At 50.4% G+C, this 22,652-nt stretch overlaps 1 protein-coding gene across 1 annotated transcript in view; it reads left to right on the top strand.

Annotated features, from left to right (window-relative positions):
• The first annotated feature begins 32 nt into the window (after positions 1–32).
• iqcd (IQ motif containing D) overlaps positions 33–22,652 on the top strand; it is a 37,568-nt gene continuing 14,948 nt past the window's right edge. The window contains exons 1-4 of the mRNA XM_072496224.1: positions 33–133; positions 1,498–1,634; positions 1,741–1,930; positions 16,311–17,096. Coding sequence (XP_072352325.1) covers positions 16,368–17,096 — 729 coding nt within the window. The 5' untranslated portion in view covers positions 33–133; positions 1,498–1,634; positions 1,741–1,930; positions 16,311–16,367. The remainder of the gene's footprint in view (positions 134–1,497; positions 1,635–1,740; positions 1,931–16,310; positions 17,097–22,652) is intronic.

The following is a 22,652-nucleotide window of genomic DNA, read 5'->3' as shown; positions in this document are numbered from 1 at the left end:
CCAACAGGTTGGCTTGGGCAGCCCCGCCCCCTCGGCCCCAACGTGTGACGGGGAAGCCGCTCGGAGTTCACAGGGTGGGAAGGTCTCCTAGCAACGGAATAACTGACGCCGGCAAACAGAAGCGCGGAGATGGGTGAGTGGCGGGCGTTCGCTGCTGCGGCGGGGCCGGCGGCGATTCGCCAGAGCGTTTCTGGGGAGCGGAGCTGCTGTTCGTGGCGGGTGAGGTCGCGGTGTTGCCAGATGCCAATTCCTACAGGAGATTAGTGGCTGCTCTCCCCCCCCCCCCAAACACAAACACCTCCATGGAGAGCGGAGCAGGGAGGCCTCGGGAACCAGGAGACTCCAACGTTAGATTCTTGACCTTGGATCACCCGGTCCTCGTCCCTAATTTCTCAGAATTTGTTGAGGCGCAGACGTTCAACCCGTCGTGCCTGCACCGGCTCTTAGAACCGGCATCCTGGCCTAGTGCCCCCCGGCATCCTGGCCTAGTGCCCCCCCCCCCCCCCCCCCCCATTGTTGAATGCCTCGAATGAAGCTGCCTCCACCACACTGCCAGGCATGCATTCCAGACCCACTTGGTATAGAAAAAAAAATCGCCACATCACATTTGCTTCTTTTTCAAATCGCTTTAAATTTGTGCCTCAGCAGGAACAGTTTCTTCTTATCCACTCTGACCAGCCCCCTCATGATTTTGAACATCTCTGACAAACCTCCTCTCAGTCTTCTTCTCTCCAAGGAGAACAGTCACAGCCTCTGGAAGGTACCCTCGTAGCCGGAGTTTCTCATCCCTGGAATATCTTTTGCACTCTGTCCAATGCATTCACATCTTTCCTACAACGTGGCACCCAAAACAAAACACAATGGACACAATACTCTGGAAAGAGTTCTGAGTGTGGTAGCGAGTGGGAATTGCTGCGAGCCTCCCGACGCTCGGCCAGTGGCCGGCAACGCAATTCAATGTAATTGGTCCACTTAATGAGGCCTGGGATTCTCATCGCAAATGAAAACCCAACAGCTGATTCACCAGGGCTGCACTCGCCACCACCCGCTAACAAGGTCGAGCACCACTTAAGCTGCACTTGGCTCAGCCAACCCCAACCAGCTCACAATAATGGCGCCCAGGAGACCGGCCCCAATATTCAGGGTTGCTGACCTGGGGAGGGTCTTAGACACGGAAGAGGGCAGGAGGGATGTCCTATTCTCCTGAGGATCCCGGAGTGTCAGCCACAAGTCAGCCAGTGCTGCTTGGGTTGAGGTGGCAGCAGCTGTCAGCTGTGGGACTGTGACCAGGAAGATTGGCCTTCAGTGCGGTAAGAAGGCCCGGACCGGCAACACCAGTGAGTAGACACCAAACCCCCCCCCCCGCCCCCCCAAGGGAGCATCCATCACTCCCCATGTGACCCCAACCCTTCCTCCACCCCCTCCCTATTCAAACCACCCCAACGCCTCCTGTGTACCACGTGTGTGGCTAATTACTTCCTCTCTGTGTCTCCTCAGGAAACTCTCCCATAATCATCAGGAGAGGGCCAAGACTGGCGGAGGGATGCCGGACTTAAGAATCCTCACCCTGGAGGCGACTGGAGTGGCCGAGGGCAGATCGGTCACCCAAGTGAAGGCTGTCGGATGCCGCAGAGGTGAGGAACCACCAGGCTCCCCCCTGAGGACCTGTCAAACGTGAGTTGTTATTGCCTTACTGACTGACCCATTCCTCCCACTGACCACATGTCCATTCTCCCACAGGTCCTCGGGCCCACTGCGACGGCCCATCCCGGGCGGCCTCCTCTCCTGGCTCCTAGGAGAACACCTCGGAGAAGAGCTCCAAGGTACAACTGGTATAGTCGCGGCACAGCTGTCATCCCCATCCTCCACCAGCGCAGATACACACACCTCGGTGGGAAATGTTAATGGACAGGCTTCAGGGCACAATCTGGTGAGCACCCCAATGCTGATGTAGCATAGCAGGCGACATAGCAGTCGGATGGCTGACGGATTCCAGGACCCAGCTGGGTTCCAGCCTGACGCTGAGCCTGTGGTACGGAGGTACCCGGAGCTGATGGAGACGATAGGGAGTGGCTGGGACATTCGGAGGGAGATGTCAGTGTCACTCCAGCAGATCCAAAGCCGAGTGGAGGAGTCCCAAAGGCTACGGGCGCAGGAGATGGCACCGGCAATGAGTGGCACCGAGGCCAACACTGCTAGGGTGGAGAGCCTGGTGCACGACCCCAGCATCATGAGTTAAGGTGTCCAAGGCGTTGCGCAGTCGGTAACTGCTATGGCTGAGGGTCTCGCAGAATGTTCGATTCGCTTGGGGATGTAACCCAGTACCAGACTGACATTGACAAGGTTCTGAGGGACATTTCCCGCTCTCAGATGGCCGAGGCGCTGCAAAGTTTGTCCCAGTCGCAGGTGGACATGGCTGAGGTACTGCAGAGCATGTCCCAGTCACTGAAGGGCATCGACACAATGGTGCAGACTATGGGGAACCACCAGAGCTTGCAGAGCCAGAATTTGCAGGGGCTCAAACCAGCTGCCACCCCGTCTGAAGGTGAATCCCAGGGCCCTATGGGCACCTACAGGGACGAGGGGGCGCTGAGTGTTAACGCGGACCTGTCCCATGGAGCGATGACGGTGGCCACCAGCTCCCCTGAGTTTCACCCCTCTAATGGGGCAGTGTCTCAGGGGCAGCACACAGCACAGGGCGGCATGGCTGTGCATGTGCTGCCAACAAGTGAGCCGAAGCCCTCCGGCCCCAGAGGACGCCCACCAGGAGCATCAAAGGCCACGGGACGAGGTAGGCAGCTGGCAGCCTCCACCTCAGAAGTACATTCTGGGGAAACACCTAGACGTAATGGTAGAGCTAGGAGGGCCAAGCACGTTGAGGATCACTGAGGGACCTGGGGGGTGCGGCACCATCGAGAGTGGGGTATTGTACAACATATTAATCACCTCTTTGCACGACCATTATGATGCCCCTGTCACTTCCTTCCACAATGGCCGCTAACTATCAGACTTTTTGCCCATCTTTCCAGACATGACCCCCGCCGCTCTCCCCGTGGCGCTCACCCACCCTCCGGCCATGGTCATGTCCCCAGAGCTGTGTCACATCCCCTGGGTGATCGGATGTTGTGTGTGTGGTGTTGTTCAAGTGTCCAGGCATCAGGTTGTGATTGGGATGTTAAGCAATGACTCCCACATGCTACATGGCCCGCTTGCCCACCCACGGGAATCCACGTACCATGTGTGAAGTGCTCACTTAACCACAATTGCCAATTCCCTATTGGCAATAGCCTTCAGCCACACAGCCAGAGACCTCAGCAGTCGGTGGGGGTTATGGGTGGTTGTTGGAGTAGTCGGGCAGTGACCAAGGTTGCCCCCGGAATAGTTACACACAATCCAGGGGTTGGCATGGTGGTGCCCTGGGAGGTTGCTCTCCCAGCACCTCCATCCCACCATCCCATGGTGGCCCACCCCAGCCGAGGGTCCCCCAGCCTAAGGTCCCTCATCCCCCACCAAGCATTGGATTGGCAATCCCTGGGGCCATTGCCTGGGAGCAAAGATGGCTCCTCGCCTCCCCACAGAGGCCCTTCCATCAGATTCACGTTTTTCAATGTGAGCACTTGCTGGGGAGGCCATTGAATGACAGGAGGCCGTTGGATATGGGTGGCTCTCGTTAATTGTACGGATATTGGCCTTAAGTGGTGATAATTGGTTTCTCGCCATGTTATGGCGAGATTCAGATTTCGCTACGGATGTGGAGCGGTTGCATCGCAAGCAGTTTTCCGCCTGGCGCAGATCTCGTTTTTGGCCTGTCCCACTATTTACCAACCTCGTTTCGCTTGAGCGAGAGTGTAACAAGGCCGGAGAATCGAGTCCGCTATTTCAGCTGAGTTCTAATGAGTGACCTGTATAATTTCAGCATAACCTTCTTGCTCTTGTACAATATGCCCCGATGGATAAAGCCCAGATGGCTAATGCTTCATAACTGCTCTATCCATCTAACCTGCCACCGTCAATATTCTGTACACCCAGGGCTCTCTCTGCTGCACTCCTTTAAGAACTGTACCCCTTATTTTATATCATAAGGCCATAAGACATAGGAGCTGAATTAGGCCATTCGGCCCATCAAGATTGCTCCACCATTCAATTATGGCTGATATGTTTCTCATCCCCATTCTCCTGCCTTCTCCCCATAACCCTGATCCCCTCGTCTCTCCATGACCTTCCAACCAAAATGCATCTCCTCACATTTCTCCACATTGAACTTCATCTGCCACCAATCTGCCAATCCACCAACTTAAAATTTGAGACTTTTGAAATTTGAAGCAGATCAATCCACTGTAACTTCAAGACATTGATTACGATTGATCAACTTGACTGTCAAAATGGACTGAGAGACTTACTACTCAATTCCAGGTAGACAAACACAGCGCAAGTTCTTTTTTTCTTACAGACTAAAAGTGCTTACTGAATGCAATTTAGATCTGGAAATCAATATTAAATATCACTCTTGGATATTTAAAAAATTGTCTAATTTAAATATTCCCTGTCTTGACAGGATTCTTCATACAGTGACTGTAATTGGAAGGCAAATATCTCACTGGCAAGATGGTGACAAAGTGTAATTAGAAAGTCAGGTGCCTTAGCTAGTGACATAGGTTTAAATTCAACTTTGGCACTTGGAGCAATTTAAGTTCAATTAATAAATCTGCAATATAAAGCTAGTTCTAGTAATTGTGACCATGAAATATTGATTATTGTAAAGGCTTATCTAGTCCACTAATTATATTTAGGCAAAGAAATATGCCGACCTTACCTATGGTTGGCTCTCAACTGTCCTCCAAAATGTTTTGTTCAAAGGCAGTTTGGATGAGCAACACATCCTGGCTTTGTCAGTGACGTCACTGTCTTGTGCAAGAATAAAAAATATATGTATCCTATACATTGACTACAGGTACAAATAAAGTTAACATTCCTAGTGGGAAATCAGTTTATGGATGCTTGCTTTCTTTCTGTGGGAGTTTGTTTAATCTCAGAGCAAACACAACTTGCATTTATATGGTGCCTTTAACATAATAAAATGTTCCAAGGGGTGCGATTCTCCCTAAGGGAAACAGGAGTGTCCCGCTGGCGCTAGGAGCACTGCTCAGGTGCCACTCACTGGCACCTAGAAACCTTTTTTGACAAGGTCAGATGTTTTGCGAGACTTCAAAGGGATAGAGCCTAAACTCACTTATAGGTCTCACTCCTCATAGATCCAGGCGCCCTTTAAAAAGGGCACCCTAATCTCAGAATAATTTTGCAGCACCCACCAAATCGCTGACAAGAACCCCACCCACCCCCCAAGTGAGCAACATCCTGTTATGGGCTCGCCAAATGTACCCCCACCTCAGTTTCCCCCTTCAGGCCCTACCACTTCGCAGTGCCATCCTGACACCTTGGACTCCGAGTGGGGAGGAGGCAAGGGGATGAACACTCGCTCTACACATACTTCCAAGGTGCCGGGGGGAATCCTTCCAGGAAGGTGAGGGCCTTGGGGACTTGCGCCTGACCTGAGGGGCTCAGGTTGGGGGTCTTTCCCGGGATGGGGGTCAGATGGCAGGTCTTCCATTTGTAGCTTTGAAAATCATGAAACTCAGCATGTCAAGTTTTAGTTTAAAGTCTTTCCTCTGATGTGTTGGAACTCTTTGATATCTCCCTCAGTATGTCAATTTGAAAAATCTGTCAGAAGAAGGTGAAAGTCTTTCCTTTAATGTGTTGGAAACCACATTTCTTTTTTTCACAGTTGATTTCATTCTCCATCAACTTTTTCATGCCTTGTGACATGCTTAGAAACCTAAAAGCTTTGAACTGCATTGTTTACATTCAATTTCATCATCCATTGCCTTTTCCAAGCCTCTTAATTGACACATCCAGGACATTTCAAAGGAGTGATTACTGTTGGTTGTGTTTATAGCTCTGCAGGTGTCCATTAACTCTGAAGTGCATCCTCTTTTGGGCAGTTGTTCTTTCTAACAACAGTTTTTTTGTTCAACTCTTTGTTCTGAAGAGCTTCCTAGAAAGAGCAGGGGCGGGGACAGCAGTCAGACAGAGCACCTGCCTGATAATGATATTGAAATGAAGTTAAGTTAGAAGTTTGTTCCCGCACGCTCTGGGTGAGAACCTCGTCAGGGCCAGCTGGGAGGGCCGGGAGACACGCAAAGGGTTTAACGACCCGTGGGAATCCCATTTTCTTCCCTCGCGCCCGATTGAGCGGACCATTGTGATTCCCACCTAGGCTGGCCCCAGAGAATCCCTGCACCAAGGTGTTTCACAGGAAATCAGACCGCTTTAGATACTGAGTCACAGAAGGAGATATTAGAACAGGTGTAGGAGGACAAAGAGGTTTGAAGGAGCAAATTAGAAGGAGGAGTGTCACCGAGGTGTAGGCCGGGATGTCCGTGGCTCAGGGCCTGAATGGCTGAAGGCAAGGCTGACAATGGTGGAATAATGAAAATTGGAATGTGTGAGAGACGAGAGTTGTAGGAGTGCAGAGATCTCAGAGGGTTGTAAGGCTGAAGAAGTCACCACAATAGTGAGGGATTTAAAAGAAGAGGATTTTATAAACAGAGCATTGCTGACCCAGGAGCCAGTGTGCAACAGTGAGCACAGGGACAGGGATCATGTGTGAATAGCATTGGTACAAATTTTGTCAGCAGTTTTGGATGAACCCAGGTTCATCCCAGGTTCGATTCCCCACTGGGTCACTGTCTGTGTGAGTCTGCACGTTCTCCCCGTGTCTGCGTGGGTTTCCTCCGGGTTTTCCGGTTTCCTCCCACAGTCCAAAGACGTGCATGTTAGGTGGATTGGCCATGATAAATTGCCCTTACGAACCAAAAAGGTTAGGAGGGGTTATTGGGTTACGGGGATAGGGTGGAAGTGAGGGCTTAAGTGGGTCGGTGTAGACTCGATGGGCCGAATGGCCTCCTTCTGCACTGTATGTTCTATGTTCTAAGCCATGTTTATGGAGAATGAAAGTAAAAAACAATTTAAATCTATTTTTTAAAAGTTCCTATATTTAATAAACTAAATTTAAATTGTGATTCAAGATGATTTACCTTAATGCACTTGTATTTTAAGTTATTCCCTTCTGTTGTGAAAGTATATTTAATGTATCTCTTCAAATATTATATTCTTACTGTACAATTCTGAGTAAATAAATACCTACCAATGTCTATCCCCTACCAATGCTCCAATTTAAATCTGGCTCAGAGTCTTGAAGTCCGAAAATTGTGGATTCAAATTCCACTTAAGACTTAAGCACGTAACCTAAAAGCATTCTCCAGGACAATACTGAGAGAGTGTTGCATTGTCAGAAATACTGGCCGGAATCAGCTGTTCTGAATCGAAGTTTGGTGGTGGGCACTGAGGTGGGAGTGATTTCCATGGGGGTAAGCTGGCTGTTCATGAATGATCTTGGACTGTTTAATTCATAACTTTTTTTTACAAATATATATTTATTCAAATTTTCCAACAAATTTTCAACAAACCCCCCAAACCACGAACAAGGAAAAAAAACCAACCAAAAACACAACAATCAGAAATTATATATTGGATTTCCCCCATATACAATAGCCCCCATATAACATTTAAAAGAACAAATAGGGAAAAACCCCAGCTTCACCCAAACGCCACCCCACCCCAAAAGAACCCCCCCCCCCCCCCCACCCGCCCCTGGGCTGCTGCTGCTGACCTCCTCCTAACGTGCCGCAAGATAGTCTAGGAACGGTTGCCACCGCCTGGAGAACCCTTGCACAGACCCTCGCAAGGCAAACTTTATCCTCTCCAGCTTGATGAACCCTGCCATGTCATTGATCCAAGCTTCCACACTAGGGGGCTTCACATCTTTCCATAGTAGCAAAATCTTCCGCCGGGCTACCAGGGACGCAAAGGCCAGAATACCGGCTTCTTTTGCCTCCTGCACTCCCGGCTCGTCCGATACCCCAAATACTGCCAATCCCCAGCTCGGCTTGACCCGGGCGTTCACCACCTTGGACATAGATCTCGCAAAACCCCTCCAAAACCCATCCAGCGCCGGGCACGACCAGAACATATGGACGTGATTTGCCGGGCTCCCCGAGCACCTCCCACATCTGTCCTCCACCCCAAAGAACCTACTCAACCTCGCCCCTGTCATATGCGCTCTGTGAGTAACTTTGAACTGTAATAGGCTGAGCCTGGCGCAAGAGGAGGAAGAATTAACCCTACTCAAGGCATCAGCCCACAGACCCTTATCTATCTCCTCCCCAAGCTCCTCCTCCCACTTTCCCTTTAACTCCTTCACCGAGGCCTCCTCCTCTTCCTTCAGCTCCTGGTAAATCGCCAAAACCTTGCCTTCTCCAACCCATACACACAAAATCACCCTGTCCCCAATCCCACGGGCCGGAAGCAGCGGGAATTCCCTCACCTGCCGCCTCACAAACGCCCTCACTTGCATATACCTGAAAGCGATTCCCGGGGGTAGCCCAAACTTCTCCTCCAGCGCCCCTAGGCTTGCAAAGTCCCATCGATGAACAGGTCCCCTGCCCGATGCCAGCTCCGAAACCCCCCATCCATTCTTCCCGGGACGAACCGATGATTCACCAGAATCGGTGACCAAACCGAGGCTCCCACCTTGCCCCTGTGTCGCCTCCACTGCCCCCAGATCTTCAGCATCGCCGCCACCACCGGACCCGTGGTGTACCTTGCCGGTGAGAGAGGCAGCGGTGCCGTCACCAGCGCCCTCAGGCTCGTGCCCACACAGGACGCCATCTCTAGCCTCTTCCACGCCATCCCCTCTCCCTCCATTACCCACTTATGGATCATCGCCACATTGGCAGCCCAATAATAGCCACACAAATTCGGCAGCGCCAGCCTCCCCCTGTCCCTGCTACGCTCCAGAAACACTCTCTTCACCCTCGGGGTCTTATTCGCCCACACAAATCCCATGATGCTCCTGCTTACCCGTTTGAAAAAGGCCTTGGGGATCAAAATGGGAAGGCACTGGAACACAAAGAGGAACCTCGGAGGACCGTCATTTTGACCGACTGCACCCTACCTGCTAGTAAGAGTGCCAGCATATCCCATCTTTTAAAATCCTCCTCCATCTGCTCCACCAACCGCGTCAAATTGAGCTTGTGGGGGGCCCCCAGCTCCTAGCTACTTGGATCCCGAGGTACCGTAATCTCCTTTCCACCCTCTTCAGCGTTAGTTCGTCTATCCCCCTTCCCTGGTCCCCTGAATGCACCACAAAGAGCTCAATCTTTTTTACATTGAGTTTATACCCTGAAAAGTCCCCAAACTCCCTAAGGATCCGCATGACCTCCGTCATCCCCTCCACTGGATCCGCAACATACAACAACAGGTCATTGGCATACAACGACACCCGGTGTTCCTCTCCCCTCCCCGGACCAATCCCCTCCATTTCCTGGACTCCCTCAGTGCCATGGCCAGCGGCTCAATTGCCAGTGCAAACCACAAGGGGGATAAGGGGCACCCCTGCCTCGTCCCCCCGTACAGCCGAAAGTACTCCGACCTCCGCCGGTTCGTAGCCACACTCACCACCGGGGCTCTATATAGCAGCCTGACCCAACTGATGAACCCCTCCCCGAACCCAAACCTCCGCAACACTTCCCAAAGATACTCCCACTCCACCCAATCGAAGGCCTTCTCCGCGTCCTTAACTGCCACTACCTCCGCTTCCCCCTCCACCGAGGGCATCATAATCACATTGAGGAGCCTCCACACATTTGTATTTAGCTGCCCACCCTTCACAAATTCCGTCTGGTCCTCATGAATCACCCCCGGGACACAGTCCTCAATTCTCGTAGCCAGCAACTTAGCGTCAACATTGAGGAGCGAGATCGGTCTATACGACCCACATTGCAATGAATCCTTGTCCCGCTTCAAGATTAAAGAAATCAGCGCCCTGGACATTGTCGGGGGCAAGGTCCCCCCTCCCTCGCCTTATTGAAAGTCCTCACTAGCAATGGGCCCAGCAGGTCCACGTATTTCCTGTAAAATTAAACCGGGAACCCATCTGGCCCCGGGGCCTTCCCCGCCTGCATGCTCCCCAATCCTTTAACCAGCTCCTCCAGCCCAATCGGCGCCCCCAAACCAGCCACCTCCTCCTCCTCCACCCTCGGGAGCCTCAGCTGATCCAAGAGTCGTCGCATCCCCTCCTCCCCTGCTGAGGGCTCAGACCTGTACAGATCCCCATAGAAGTCCCTAAATACCTCGTTTATTCTCACCGCACTCCGCACCGTATTCCCCCCTCTATCCTTGACTCCACCAATCTCCCTTGCTGCCTCCCTCTTACGAAGCTGATGTGCCAGCATCTGACTCGCCTTCTCCATACTCATACTCCGCCCCCTGCGCTTTCCTCCACTGTGCCTTTGCTTTCCCCATGGTCAACAGCTCGAATTCCGTCTGGAGGTTCCGTCGCTCCCTAAGTAGCCCCTCTTCGGGGGCCTCTGCATACCTCCTGTCCGCCCTTAAAATCTCCCCCACCAACCTCTCCCTCCCCTCTCTCTTCTCCCTGTGGGCCCTAATGGAGATTAGCGCTCCCCTGACCATCGCCTTCAATGCCTCCCAAACTATCCCCACCTGCACCTCCCCGTTGTCGTTGGCCTCCAAGTATCTTTCAATACACACCCGCACACCCCCTCATCCGCCAACATTCCCACATCAAGGCGCCACAGCGGGCGCTGGTCCCTATCCTCCCCCAACTCCAGCTCCACCCAATGCGGGACGTGGTCCGAGATGGCTATGGCCGAATATGCCGTTGCCTCCACTTTCGGGCTTAGCGCCCTACTCAAAATGAAAAAGTCTATCCGGGAGTAGGCTCTATGGACGTGGGAAAAGAAGGAAAATTCCCCGGCCTGCGGCCTGGCAATCCTCCATGGATCCACTCCCCTCCCATCTGGTCCATAAACCCCCTGAGCACCTTGGCCGCAGCCAGCCTCTTACCCGTCCTGGACCGAGAACGGTCCAGTGCTGGGTCCAGCACCGTGTTGAAGCCCCCACCCCCCATTATCAAGCTTCCTACCTCCAGATCCGGAATCCTACCCAGTATGCGTTTTTAAAATCCGGCATCATCCCAATTCGGGGCATATACGTTAACCAGTATCACCCGCACCCCCTGCAACCTGCCACTCACCATCACATATCTACCTCCATTATTCACGACAATATTCAGTGCCTCGAACGACACCCGCTTCCCCACCAGTATTGCAACCCCTCTGTTCTTCGCATCCAGCCCTGAATGAAAGACCTGCCCTACCCATCCCTTTCTCAGCCTAACCTGATCTACCACCTTCAGATGTGTCTCCTGGAGCAAAACCACGTCTGCCTTCAGTCCCTTTAAGTGTGCGAACACCTGGGCCCTCTTGACCGGCCCGTTCAGGCCCCTCACATTCCAAGTTATCAACCGGATCGGGGGGCTCCTCCCCCCCCCCCTGCCCCCCTGCCGACTATCCATCTCCTTTTCTAGGCCAGCAACTTGCCCGCGCCTCCCGCATCCTCCAGTCCCCCAGGCGGCGGACTCCCACCCCGACTACTTCTCGTGCTTCCAGCTCCCCTTTGGCCAATGCAGCAGCCACCCAGTTTCCCCCCTCCCCCCCGCTAGATCCTCATCTAGCCATTTTGCTCCCTCCATGACACTCCCGTAAGTCAGCTGACTCCTGCTGACCCCGGCCTCTCCCGCCATTCCATCGACCCCCCAGTGTGAGAATCCCCGCACCCTTGGCAGTCAGTGTGCGCTCCTCTCCAGCCCCGCCCCCCCCCGGGGCCCCGCCCCCATCCTTCCCTAACGCGGGAAAAAAGCCTGTGCTCTCCTGAGCCGGCCCCGCCCCCTCTGGCGCAGCTCCTTTTTGCAGCCTTACCCCAACTCCCCATCCTCGGGCCTCCACCCCCCCTTTCCTCCGCGGGGCCCTGCCCCTCCAACACCGACGCCAACATACTCCCACAGCCCCCACATCAAATCCATTCACCCATCCCCACCCAGCACCAAAACAAAAAGAACATTCCCCAAACGCAGTAAACATCCCCCCACGACAAACCCTCAGTTTGAGTCCAACTTTTCAGTCTGGATAAAGTTCCATGCCTCATCAGGCATTTCAAAATAGTGGTGCCGATCTTGGAACGTGACCCACAATCACGCTGGCTGCAGCATCCCAAACTTCACCCCCTTCCGATGGAGCACCGCCTTAGCCACCTCCGCACTCCAGTCCTGGTAAATTCGGATCTCCGTGTTCTCCCACTTGCTGCTCCGCTCTTTTTTGGCCCATCTCAGAACACACTCTCTGTCCATAAAGCGGTGGAACCTCACCACTACAGCCCCTGGCGGCTCATTGGCTTTGGGTCTCCTTGCCAGGACCCGATGAGCCCCATCCAGCTCCAGGGGCCTCGGGAAAGCTCCCGCGCCCATCAGCGAATTGAGCGTCGTGCTCGCATATGCCCCGGCATCGGGCCCCTCCACTCCTTCAGGGAGACACAGAATCCGAAGATTCTTCTCCCTCGACCTATTCGCCAGGTCCTCAAATTTTTCCGCCCACCTCTCGTACAGCGCCTCATGCGCCTCCACCTTCACCGCCAGGCCCAAGATCTCGTCCTCGTTCTCCGAGGCTTTTTGCCGCACCTCCCGGATTGCCGCCCCTTGGGCCTTCTGGGTCTCCACTAGCTTCTCAATCGCCGCCTTCATTGGCGCCAGCATTTCTGTCCTCAGCTCCTCGAAGCAGCGTTTAAGAAACTCCTGCGACCACTGCGCCCACGCTGCTTGGTCTCCACCCGCCACCATCTTGCTTTTCCTCCCTCGCACTTTCCGCTGCACCAGGATCACTCTTTTAATCGCTCCACTCCTGGTCCAATCCATATACTGTCGGGGGGACCTTGCTGTCACCTTCCCACACTGAAAGCCGTCGAACAATTGCCGTTGGGGCCCCTCTAAAGAGCCCAAAAGTCTGTTCCCGGCGGGAGCTGCCAAACGTGCGACCTACCTAGGCATAGCCACAACCGGAAGCCCCGTTTAATTCATTACCTATGCATCCGCAAGGAACCTGCGATTCTTACAACAGGAGCAGCCAGTAAGTTACTTTCTGGGGTCAAAGAGCGGGGTTTCATATTTAAAGGACAGCTGGACTGCCTGCAGTGTCCCTCCCTAGACAGCCTGCTCTATCTCTTACACCTTTACTTGGCCACTGGTCCATCCTTCGCTGCTAATCCTTCCTCCCTCCCTTCGTCATCCTGCACGCAAATTGCCGCCACCCAAGTCGCAAGCATAGGCTGGTATTCACAGGCACGCCTCAAAGGTGACAATGCAGAAGCAACTCATCATTATGATGGAAGAAGTCAACCTGGCTGGTATATGCAGTCGTGAATTTGAATGTTCAAATTTCTCGCTGGCAGGGAGCTTCATTTGGCAGGGGAACTTAATTCTAGCAAGATTGACTTTTAATGAGCATCCTAATGCATTTCTTTTATTTATTTACGGAGTATGGGCATCATTGGCCTAGGCCAACATTTACTGCCCATCCCTAATTTCCCTTGAGAGGGCATTTAACAGTCAACCACATTGTTGTGGGCCTGGAATCACATGTAGGCCAGACCAATAAGGTTGGCAGATTTTCTTCCCTAAAGGGCATTAGGGAACCAGATGAGTTTTTACAGTAATTGACATAAGACTTCTTTTGGTTATTGAATTCTTGGGTCCCAGAGCATTAGCCTAGGTCTATGCATTACTCGACCAGTGATAATACCACAATGCCACTGCCTCCCCAAGAGTCAACAAAGCAATACTATTTATCTTACATTCTAACATCCAGAATTAACTCAGGTAAAATTGATTAACAAGCAAACTATGGTTGACCATAGCACAAATTGCATATTAAATGTCAGACACAACCAAGACAGGTCCCACAAATTTCTCAGCAACCTGCCCAGATGTCAGTGAACACTGTGAGTCACAAAAATCCTTACAACTTTTGTCTTATCATGAGGAATTTCAGGTTTTCTCCTCCAATTCCCAGCTGACAGAAGCTTTACACCACTCAAGTTCCACAGGGTACAATCCTCACTAAAAGGCATACTATTCAAGATCTCTCTCAGATTAGCACCCAGATTCACCCGCCTTGGTCTTCAAATTGTCGTTTGGTAGTACAGACTAAGTTTTTTATCTTGCACTCATCAGGACAATTCACAAGAATATCAATGCAAGGGAAAACAACCAATTTATACTGTATCAGAAGAGAGTGCTTTTTGGTTGGCAAGTGAGAGACATTACCTTGACGTTGCAATACTTGGTCTTTTCCAGCTGAGCTGACCTGCTTCTGAGACTGCATTCCACTGTGTTTGCCAGGCTACACTCCAGCATCTAAACACAGGCACAGTTCCAACTCCTCAGTCACGCTCTTCCATAAATTACCCTTCACGGAGCAAGCAACTACATCAGCTTCACTGAACTGATGCTACTGTCAGGCTTCTCTGTTCCCCAGCATCCCAGCTGATCTGCTACAAGTGCCTTTGAACTGATTTGGTCCAGTTAAATCTCCCAACAGGGCAGCCCCTGTTCTGAGGCAGGGTGTAATGTATCAAGCCTTGGGACATTCTGTACCTTAAATGTTACAATCTCTAGTCAACCAAAGTTTACTCCCAAAGCACAATGGCTACATTCCAAAAACGCAGACAAAAATCAAAAAATATAGATTCCCTCAAAACACTTATAAACTTGCAAAATGAACACATAATTTGCAAATGAATTTAATCGTAGGCGAATGTGGTATTTCATTTTAATAAGAAAAATAAGATTACATGTTACTCAGAAAATAAGCATCTAAATGGGGTTGAGGAACAAATCACAAAGTTGCAGCACAGCTCAATATGGTCATAACAGAAGGAAAGCAAATAGGGTTTATTTCTAGATGGATGGAACTGAAAAGTTAATTAAACTGGTATAGATCTTGGTTAGAAAATACTTGGAGGTCTGCGTACCCTTCCAATTACCACATTATAAAAAGGATATAAACATGAAATTGTGGAGAGGATCTTAAAAAGATTTATAAGGATGGTATTAAAGAGATTGGGAAAGGGTGGCCAGGTTGAGTCTCCTTTCCTAGGTGACGGGTAACCTAATAGAAGTCGTTAAAATTCTGAAATGTTTTGATAGAGTAGACTAGAACTAGGAATCACTGCTAAAAATAAAGGGGGGCTCATTTCAGACAGAAATGATCATTCTTTCCTCTCAGAGGGTTGAGTCTCAAACTCCTTTCCTCAAAAGGCAGTGGAATATTTTTAAGGCAGAGCTGGCTAGGTTTTTGATTAACAAGGGGGTAAAAGGTTATCGGATATAGGCAAAAATGTGGGGTTGAAATTACAAGCTGTTCCACCATGATCTTATTGAATGGCAGTGTAGGATCGAGGGGCTGAATGACCTTCTTCTGCTCCTAATTCATATACTCTTAAATACGGAGGACTGAATCTTTGGGGCCCGATAATTACAAGCCAGTTGGCATGCTAGTTTCCTGACCCTGTTCCGCCTGTGGATCAATTTGGTCGATGCAGGTTCAGGGCTCAGGAAGACCCGGGAGGAGGCTGAAGTGAAGTATAGACACGACATGGACTGGTTCAGTCAAATTGCCTTTTTCTTTGCTTTATACTCTATGTAATTCTCTAATTATCCCATTACTGTTTGTGATTCCCATATTACAATGTGATTATACTTCAAAAACACTTGCTGTGATGAAACAGTTCAGTAATTCTGTGGTCATTACAGGCACTATATAAATGGAAGTCTTTATATGCACAAAAATAAGATTGTGAAGGGAAATGCCATGTCAAATTTGTTAGGTGATAATAAGGTCACTCAAAACAAAATACTGCAGGTGCTGGAAATCTGAAGTAAAAAAAATAGCTTGCTAGGACCACATCTCTGAAGAGAGATGCTGAAGAAAGGCTGGTAGATCTCAGAGCTGTGGGTCATCCCGTTGGTAGTGTTCTGAGGGAATCCCCCCCTCCCCCCCCCCACCTGAAGCATCAGCCTGTACCTCCTCTACTCAGTGTGGCTGCACTATAGCCAACAACCATGACCAGCACATGCTGCCTAAGAGAAAATGGTGTTTAATGTCTAAGTTGTCAAACCGTCATTTTAAATAAAGACAAAAATAACTTGATTTGTTTATGACTGCCTGTAGCAAATGGTATAGACAGCATGATCAAATGGCCTCCCTCTGTACTGGACACATTTGTGAATCTTTGAAAATAACACTGCTCGACATTGGAAAATATATTATTATATGTTTCAGCAATACAGCTCACTGCAGATTTAAAGATATAAGAAAAATCTACTGAAGAAGGAAACAATGGCAACTGAAACCATGGTACAGAATCAGCAATTAGAAGCCAAAAACATAGAGACCATCAGTGGACCCACAATGGATTATGATGTATCTGTGCAAAAGATGTCGCCAAAAGTGGATGCACTGCGAATCTTGGAACCAGTTAGAAAAAAGCTTGCATCTATTGAAGCAGAGCGGATTATTTCTGTAGTTGAAAAGACTATTAAGAAAATAGAAATAGTCACTTTGATTCCCCATTTGTTTGACAACCTCGACAGGTTCAATGTTGCTCTTGGTTTAGAGTTGGTATGTGCTATAAAGGAGAATAACAGACTAGAGGGACATCTCGATTTTGCTGTTGGGAAACTGTTCGAAGAAGATGATCCTGAAGTGGAAAGTCAGAGTACAATACGCAAAGTAAAACTAAAAGAGAAACAGCAAGATATTAAAATCCTTCAGCAGGCCTTTGGTAGCTCAGTTAAAAATATCCTTCGAATCTTTCAGGGGAATCCCTCAGCATGTGAAATAATCCAAACAGAATGTCGAGCCCGAAGTGGTATCTGTGCAGATCTCATTCTGGCACTAATGGAACTGAGAGATTTTGAGTTTGAGAGACTTCTAATAATGCCCACTGAGGAAAAAGAAAAGTTTGAATATGTGCAAAAAATCATCAAGCAAGATAAGAAAAATACAGACATTATTGCCACTTTGGAGGCCGAACTGGCAACAGCCATCCAAGATAAAGAAAATGAGGTAAACTCTTACATATATGGGAAATCATATCTCATGCTGCCTTAGCAACAAATGCTATAAATTGTAACTGACTATAATTCATACCTCTAAGTTTAGAATACATAAAAACATACATAAAGTTATACTTCTGATTTTAAAAAAGGTTTCAATATTGTGATATGGGACCTGAAACGCATTAGCAAAAGTCACAATATGCTTACTTCTAGTACTTTTTAGCTAAAGTGCTATAGATTCCAGTGCATGTATGAAGAAGATAGGTAGAGAGTTGTTTCACATACTGTATTATAGAGACAAGTTGTACTGTCAACTTCCATATAATCTGTTATATGAATTGGAATTCCTAATAGGGGAGGTGCACCTGGAGGATGCAGAGTATAAAGAGTAAAGTTTTAAAAACATATGATTTGTTTTATAAGTATAGGACGAGCATATGTATCTGCTTGGGTTCAGTGATGTCACTCATTTCCATAAGTGGTCTTGTTTCATATTTATTTTATGGAAGTTAAATTCCAGTGCTTTGTACCCATTAGCGCAAAAGTACATACAGACCCAGGAGCCTAACAATGAAACTCCGTGATCCAGGCCGTATATTTTTACTTTTAACTTCGCTGAAGGTTGTCCAAACTAATGACCCCATGCAATTCTCAATAGCAGCTGCAGAAACATCTGTCAATCACCCTATCAAATCTACAGTGCTGGTAGGGCGACACGGTGGCAAAGTGGTTTGATTCCAGCTTGGGTCACTGTCTGTGTGGAGTCTTCACGTTCTCCCCATATCTGCATGAGCTTCCTTCGGATGCTCCGGTTTTCTCCCGCGAGTCCTGAAAGACGTGCTTGTTAAGTGAATTGGACATTCTCAATTCTCCCTCAGTGTACCCAAACAGGCACCGGAGTGTGCCGACTAGGGGATTTTCACAGTAACTTCATTACAATGTTAATGTAAGCCTACTTGTGACACTAATAAAGCTCATTATTATTAAATCCCCATGACCATTGCATTTCTGTGACCCCGCTCCTGCCCATCCCCCTCCCCTCTTCAGTCAAATGCTCCATGGTGTGGTGGACATGCTCTAGACTACACTCCTCCAAGGTGTCAATACTTTCAGGCATTCAGGACTGAAAACTGGTTTGAGAGCACTGGTTAATTCCTGAACTGCCTGTTTTTTCCTACATTACTGGACAGCCTCCACTTGCTTTTCCCGAGATTGTAGTTGTGGGGTGACCACCTCTGTATGTCCTGCAGTGACTCCATCTCCTAGTCTAGCTCAGAAACTCAAAACTTGAGTTCTAACAGCTGGAGGCACTTACTGCACATGTGTTTATCAAGGATGGGGCAGCACGGTAGCATTGTGGATAGCACAATTGCTTCACAGCTCCAGGGTCCCAGGTTCGATTCTGGCTTGGGTCACTGTCTGTGTGGAGTCTGCACATCCTCCCTGTGTGTGCGTGGGTTTCCTCCAGGTGCTCCGGTTTCCTCCCCCAGTCCAAAGATGTGCAGGTTAGGTGGATTGGCCATGATAAATTGCCCTTAGTGTCCAAAATTGCCCTTAGTGTTGGGTGGGGTTACTGGGTTATGGGGATAGGGTGGAGGTGTGGACCTTGGGTAGGGTGCTCTTTCCAAGAGCCGGTACAGACTCGATGGGCCGAATGGCCTCCTTCTGCACTGTAAATTCTATGAAATCTATGACACATTAAGTGGAATTCCCACAGGGCACGGGAATTGCAGAAAATGGGTCTCGGCCATTCCATCATTTTGTTTAAAACTCTTATCATGTGTGCTTTGCTCAAGGCTGGTCCTTGATACATTGACTGCAGATACTTCATGCTGAACCATTTTAAGTAGCAATTTCTTTGTCATTGGTGGTTCCCCATTGGCTTCCAGAAGGACTCAAGTCTACTTCAGCTGAATGGGAATTGAACATGTGCTGTTACATAGAAACATAGAAAATAGGAGCAGGAGGAGCCCATTTGGCCCTTTGAGCCTGCTTTGCCATTCATTCTGATCACGACTGATCCAACTCAACAGCCTAATCCTGCCTTGCCACCCATATCCTTTGGGTCCTCTTCACTCCAAATGATATATCTAACTGCTTTTTGAAAACATGGGCGGGATTCTCCATCTTGTGAGGCGGAATCGCAAAACACGATCTGACGGATAATTGCGCGCGAGGCGAAAATAATGCCATGCTCCAGTGCCTCGGCAGCGGCATCAATGCATTCTACTCTGCACGTACAGTAAACACCGTTGGCATATCATTAACGGCCTGACCCGGTATTCTCCGGGGCCTACGTGATGCTTCGCCTCGCCAGGAGGAATAACCGACCGCAGGTTTCACTTGTGGTTTTAAAAATTGGGTATCAGGCGCCATGACTGATGAGGGAGAGGAGATAGGACATGCAGAGGCACAGCTATGAGCTGCCGGTCCTGCCGCTGGCCGGGCTGGCTTTGGGGGGAGGGGGGCGGGGGGGGGGGGGGGTGGGATCTGCCAGGGCCCGGAGGGAGCAGTGGGAGCTAGTGTGTCCAGGCATGGACCACCAATGCTGCAGTCTGCAAGGCTGCCATCTTGCTGCACACCCCACTGACCACCCCCCACTGTGGCTGCACAGAATGACACTGGCCGTATGAGCGCCCCCCCCCCCCCACCCCACCAACCCCCGAACTACACCATCCCTACACACCAGTTCGCCCCCACCCCCACACGCCAGCAGGGCATCACACAGCCCACCCAAGCGGGCACCCAATGCCCGCTATAGCACTGGATGGGGCTGTGGAGCGTACCGCTGGCACGGGTAGCGCCAGTCACCGGTACCCTTCCATCAGAGACCGGTGCCTGGGCTGATGCACCAACAGGCCTAGGGGTGCTGTTTGGAGGGCAAGGTGCCAGGGAGAATGGCCGATGGTTGGCGTAGTGATGGTGGAGAAGTGGGAGGCACGTGGAGGCCACCGTGCAGCCCGTTGGGCCTGGCAGGGCATGGGGGTACGCACCATGCTAACATGTCTGCCTTTCACCCTCTGCAGACAATGGCTAGTGGAATCCAATCAAGAATGGTGGCCTTCATCCTGGCTGCTGACCCCTGGGGGATACACTGAGGCTGCACGAGCAGGAGCTGCTCGAGGGGGACCCTGCAGCGGCGGAGCCTGCCCCAGAGGATGAAGAGCTGCCGCCCAACAGGCCGAGGAAGAGGTGGGAAGGAGGCGCCGCATGAGGCCTCGTGTGTACCGGCAACAGCTGTCACTCGAGGACCTGCCCACTTGATATGTCACCAAAGACTCTGGCTTAGCAAGGGGACCATACGGCATACTTGCAGGATCATGGCACACCTGGAACTGCTGGGATATGGCGGAGGCCACCTGCTCCCGGTCGCCCTGAACCTTTATTTTTGTTTTGTAAAATATTTTATTAAGGCATTTGTGATCTTATAACAACAACAGTAAACCATATACAAACAACTATAAACATAGTGCAAAGACCCTCCAAATCCCACCTTCCCAGAACAGCAATCCAGACTAACACGCCCCCCTCTGCTGGCAGTTAATTTTCTCCAAAGAAGTTGACAAACGGCTGCCACCTCTGGGCGAACCTTAGATTGACCCTCTTAGGGCGAACTTGTTTTTCTCAAGACTGAGGAAGCCAGACATGTCATAGACCCAGGACTCTGATTTTGGGGGCTTTGAGTCCCTCCAAGCTAACAGTATCCGTCTCCGGGCTACCAAGGAGGCAAAGGCCAAGACGTCGGCCTCTCTCGCTCCTTGGACCCCCGGGTCCTCCGACACTCCGAAAATCACCACCTCTGGACTCGGGGCCACCCTTGTTTTTAACACCGTGGACATGACATCTGCAAACCCCTGCCAGAATCCCCTAAGCTTCAAACATGCCCAAAACATGTGGACATGGTTCGCTGGCCCTCCTGCACACCTTGCAGACCTGTCTTCTATCCCAAAAACCTTGCTCATCTGGGCCGCCGTCCTGTGTGCCCGGTGAACGACCTTAAATTGTATAAGGCTCAGCCTGGCGCAAGACGTGGACGTGTTGACCCTGCTTAACGCATCCGCCCAGAGAGCTGCCTCTATCCCTCCCCCTAACTCACCCTCCCATTTGTGCTTTAGCTCCTCTGTCTGTGTTTCCTCTGACTCCATGAGTTCTTTATAGATATCTGAGACCTTCCCCTCTCCCACCCATGCTCTAGAAATGACCCTACTTGTATCCCCCGTGGCGGTAGGAGGGAAGGTTGGAACCTGCCTTCGCAAGAAGTCCCGAATCTGCAGATACCTAAACCCATTCCCTCCCGTCAACCCAAACTTCTCTAACTCCCTCAAACCGGGGAAGCTCCCATCTATAAACAAATCTCCCACCCTACCTGCACTCTGCCATCCCCCTAACCCTCCATCTAGCCTCCTTGGGGCAAACCGATGGTTGCTACAGATTGGAGCCCAAACTGATGCTGCCTCCGCTCTTACATGTTTCCTCCACTGCCCCCAGACTCTCAGGGATGCCAGTACCACCGGGCTTGTGGAGTACCGGGCTGGCGAGAACGGCAGAGGTGCCATGATCAATGCCCCTAAACTTGTGTCCTTACAAGGTGTTGCCTCTACTCGTTCCCACACCGACCCTTCCCTCACTACCCACTTCCTAATCATGGCTATATTTGCCGCCCAGTAATAGTTGCTAAAGTTAGGCAGCGCCAGCTTACCCTCCCCCCCCGGCCACGCTCCAGAATCACCTTCTTCACTCGCGGGGTTTTACCCGCCCAAACAAAACCGGAGATCACCTTATTTATCCGCTTGAAAAAGACCTTTGGGATAAAGATGGGGAGGCACTGAAAAACAAACAGGAATTTCTGGAGGACCATCATTTTCACTGACTGTACCCTGCCCGCCAGTGATAATGGGAGCATATGACACCTTCGGAAGTCCTCTTTCATTATTCCACTAATCGGGTCAAGTTTAGTTTATGTAACAGCCCCCAGTCACGTGCCACCTGGATCCCTAAATAACGGAAGCTACCTCCCGCCATTCTGAACGGCAGCTCTCCCAGTCTCCTCTCCTGCCCCCTTGCCTGGATCGCAAACATCCCGTTGACCCCTGCTGGGTCCAAGATTGTGTACCCTCCTCTGTCCTTCACTCTCCCTATCTCTCCAGCTGCCCCCCTTTTCTACTAGCCTCTCGATACTTATCTATCGCCCCCCTCGCCTTCCTCAACTGCTCCACCGCCTTCCCCTAAGATAACAAGCCAAATTTCACCTGTAGCTGTTGTGTTATGCTGCTTCGGATAACACAGGCTGCTACTTGATGCAGTCTTAACTAAAGGATGCTCCAGACTATGAAATGAGTTCAACGTGTTTATTGAACTATTAACACAGTTCTCAAATGAGTTCAACTCTCTGCTAATCTAACTGTAGTAACTCAGTCTAACTGTACCAGCTTGATCTAAGCCACGTGCTGGGGTGTGATGCTGCTGATCAACCCTGTCTAACTCTCTAGATGTCTGTCTGTGGAAAGAAGCCGGGTGTGAGTGCCTTGTCACTTTTAAAGTGTTTATGTCATGCCCCCTTGTG

This window comes from Scyliorhinus torazame, chromosome 1, assembly GCF_047496885.1.
Source record: "Scyliorhinus torazame isolate Kashiwa2021f chromosome 1, sScyTor2.1, whole genome shotgun sequence".
NCBI classification, from domain to species: domain Eukaryota; kingdom Metazoa; phylum Chordata; class Chondrichthyes; order Carcharhiniformes; family Scyliorhinidae; genus Scyliorhinus; species Scyliorhinus torazame.
This window is presented reverse-complemented; position numbering and strand designations above follow the sequence as displayed.